Source organism: Cebus imitator, unplaced genomic scaffold (genome assembly GCF_001604975.1).
Source record: "Cebus imitator isolate Cc_AM_T3 unplaced genomic scaffold, Cebus_imitator-1.0 Scaffold58, whole genome shotgun sequence".
NCBI classification, from domain to species: Eukaryota; Metazoa; Chordata; class Mammalia; order Primates; family Cebidae; genus Cebus; species Cebus imitator.
In genome coordinates, this window is record NW_016107373.1 from 559,081 (window position 1) to 561,083 (window position 2,003).

General features: G+C 55.0%; 1 protein-coding gene across 1 annotated transcript in view; it reads left to right on the forward strand.

Annotated features, from left to right (window-relative positions):
- Positions 1-2,003, forward strand: part of PACSIN3 (protein kinase C and casein kinase substrate in neurons 3) — a 10,056-nt gene that overhangs the window by 4,914 nt on the left and 3,139 nt on the right. The window contains exons 5-6 of the mRNA XM_017529162.2: positions 1,052-1,287; positions 1,398-1,694. Coding sequence (XP_017384651.1) covers positions 1,052-1,287; positions 1,398-1,694 — 533 coding nt within the window. The remainder of the gene's footprint in view (positions 1-1,051; positions 1,288-1,397; positions 1,695-2,003) is intronic.

Below are 2,003 nucleotides of genomic sequence, written 5' to 3' on the forward strand. Positions count from 1 at the left end.
TTTTTTTTTTTTGAGATGGAGTTTTGCTCTTGTCCCCCAGGCTGGAGTGCAGTCACGTGATATCGGCTCACTGCAACCTCCGCCTCTCAAATCAAAGTGATTCTCCTGCTTCAGCCTCCCAAGTAGCTGGGATTACAGGCACCTGCCACCATGCCCAGCTAATTTTGTATTTTTAGTAGAGATGGGGTTTCACCATGTTGTCCAGGCTGGTCTCAAACTCCTGACCTCAGGTCTTAGCCTCCCAAAGTGCTGGGATGAGCCTCCACGCCTGGCCTTCTTTCCTTTCTTTATTATTTATTAGTTTTTAGACAGGGTCTCACTCTGTCATCCAGGCTGGAGTGCAGTGGTACAATCCCTGGCTCACTGCAACCTCCATCTCCCAGGCTCAAGTGATCTTCCCGCCTCGGTCTCCTGAATAGCTGGGACCACAGGCATGCACCACCATACTTGGCTAATTTTTGCAATTTTTGTAGAGATGGGGTCTTGCTATGTTGCTCAGGCTGGTTTTGAACCCCTGGGCTCAAGCGATCCTCTCTCCTTGGCCTCCCAAAGTGCTGGGATTACAGGCGTGAGCCACCACACCTGGCCTGTTTTATGTATTTTCTAGAGGAGAAACTGGAAGTTCAGAGAGGCTAAAGGACTTGCCTAATGGCACCCAGCTAGGAAGTGCTGAAGGTTGAGCCCGGGCACTCTGACTGGGAGCCTGGACCTTTCCACTCCGCACGCGGTCTTCCTCGAGGGCACACACAGGCTCCTCCTTTGAGGCCATAGGATGTAGTGTTTATGCAGCAGATGGGTTTGAATTTCAGTTCCTCCTGTAGCCGTAACGCTTTGGCAAGTTCGCTTCTCTGGGCCTCAGTGTTTTGCCTGTTCAGTGTTGACAATGTCACTGTCCTCACGGTGGTGGCTGAGACAAGGATTCATAAGCCCAGCTGACAGGGTTGTCATTCACCTTTGCACCCCATGTCTCCATACCTCATGCCCAGCGAGAGGGGCAGTGTTCATTTTGGGTGGTACCCAGGCCTGGCCCAAGCCCTGTCCCTCCCCGCAGGCCCCCAGTATGGCACACTGGAGAAGGCCTGGCACGCCTTCTTCACGGCGGCCGAGCGGCTGAGCGCGATGCACCTGGAGGTGCGGGAGAAGCTGCAAGGGCAGGACAGTGAGCGGGTGCGCGCCTGGCAGCGGGGGGCCTTCCACCGGCCTGTGCTGGGCGGCTTCCGTGAGAGCCGGGCAGCGGAGGATGGCTTCCGCAAGGCCCAGAAGCCGTGGCTGAAGAGGCTGAAAGAGGTGAGGCTCGGTGGGAGAGGTATTCGAGGCAGGCTCCTTCCTGGTCTGCAAGGGCTCGAGGGGGCCAGGGCGTGGCATCCAGGGTCCAGAGTGGTCCTTGTGCATGCCAGGTTGAAGCTTCCAAGAAGAGCTACCACGCATCCCGGAAGGATGAGAAGACAGCCCAGACGAGGGAGAGCCACGCGAAGGCAGACAGCGCCGTCTCCCAGGAGCAGCTGCGCAAACTGCAGGAACGGGTGGAACGCTGTGCCAAGGAGGCCGAGAAGGTACAGGCTGCAGGTCCCAGGCCTGGTCCCCGCCCAGGGCACGGCTTCCTGAATGAATCTTGCTCCTCGAAAACCTTGTCCAGTCCCCAGCACTCTTATTACCCTAATCCCCACCCGCCACCCTCTCTCCAGATGATCATTTAAAGGAGGAACCTGACAAAAGGCAATGCCTTACCTAGGGAAGGAAATGGAGTTGCAGGCATTGGGATGACTTCAGCAGTCGAGAACTTCCAGCTCTTTTCCTTGCGCAGTGTCCTGTATTGCCTGCTCTGCCCGAAGTGTCCTTTCCTGCAGCTCTGCATATGCAAATCCTCCGCATCCTGAGATGCTGCACAGTTTCCACCTCCTCCAGGAAGCCTTTTCTGATTTCTCCCATTCTTTTCTGTAGGTTGACCTAATTTCACTCTCCACCAGACTCTTTTTTTTTTTTTTTTTTTTTTTTTTTTTTTT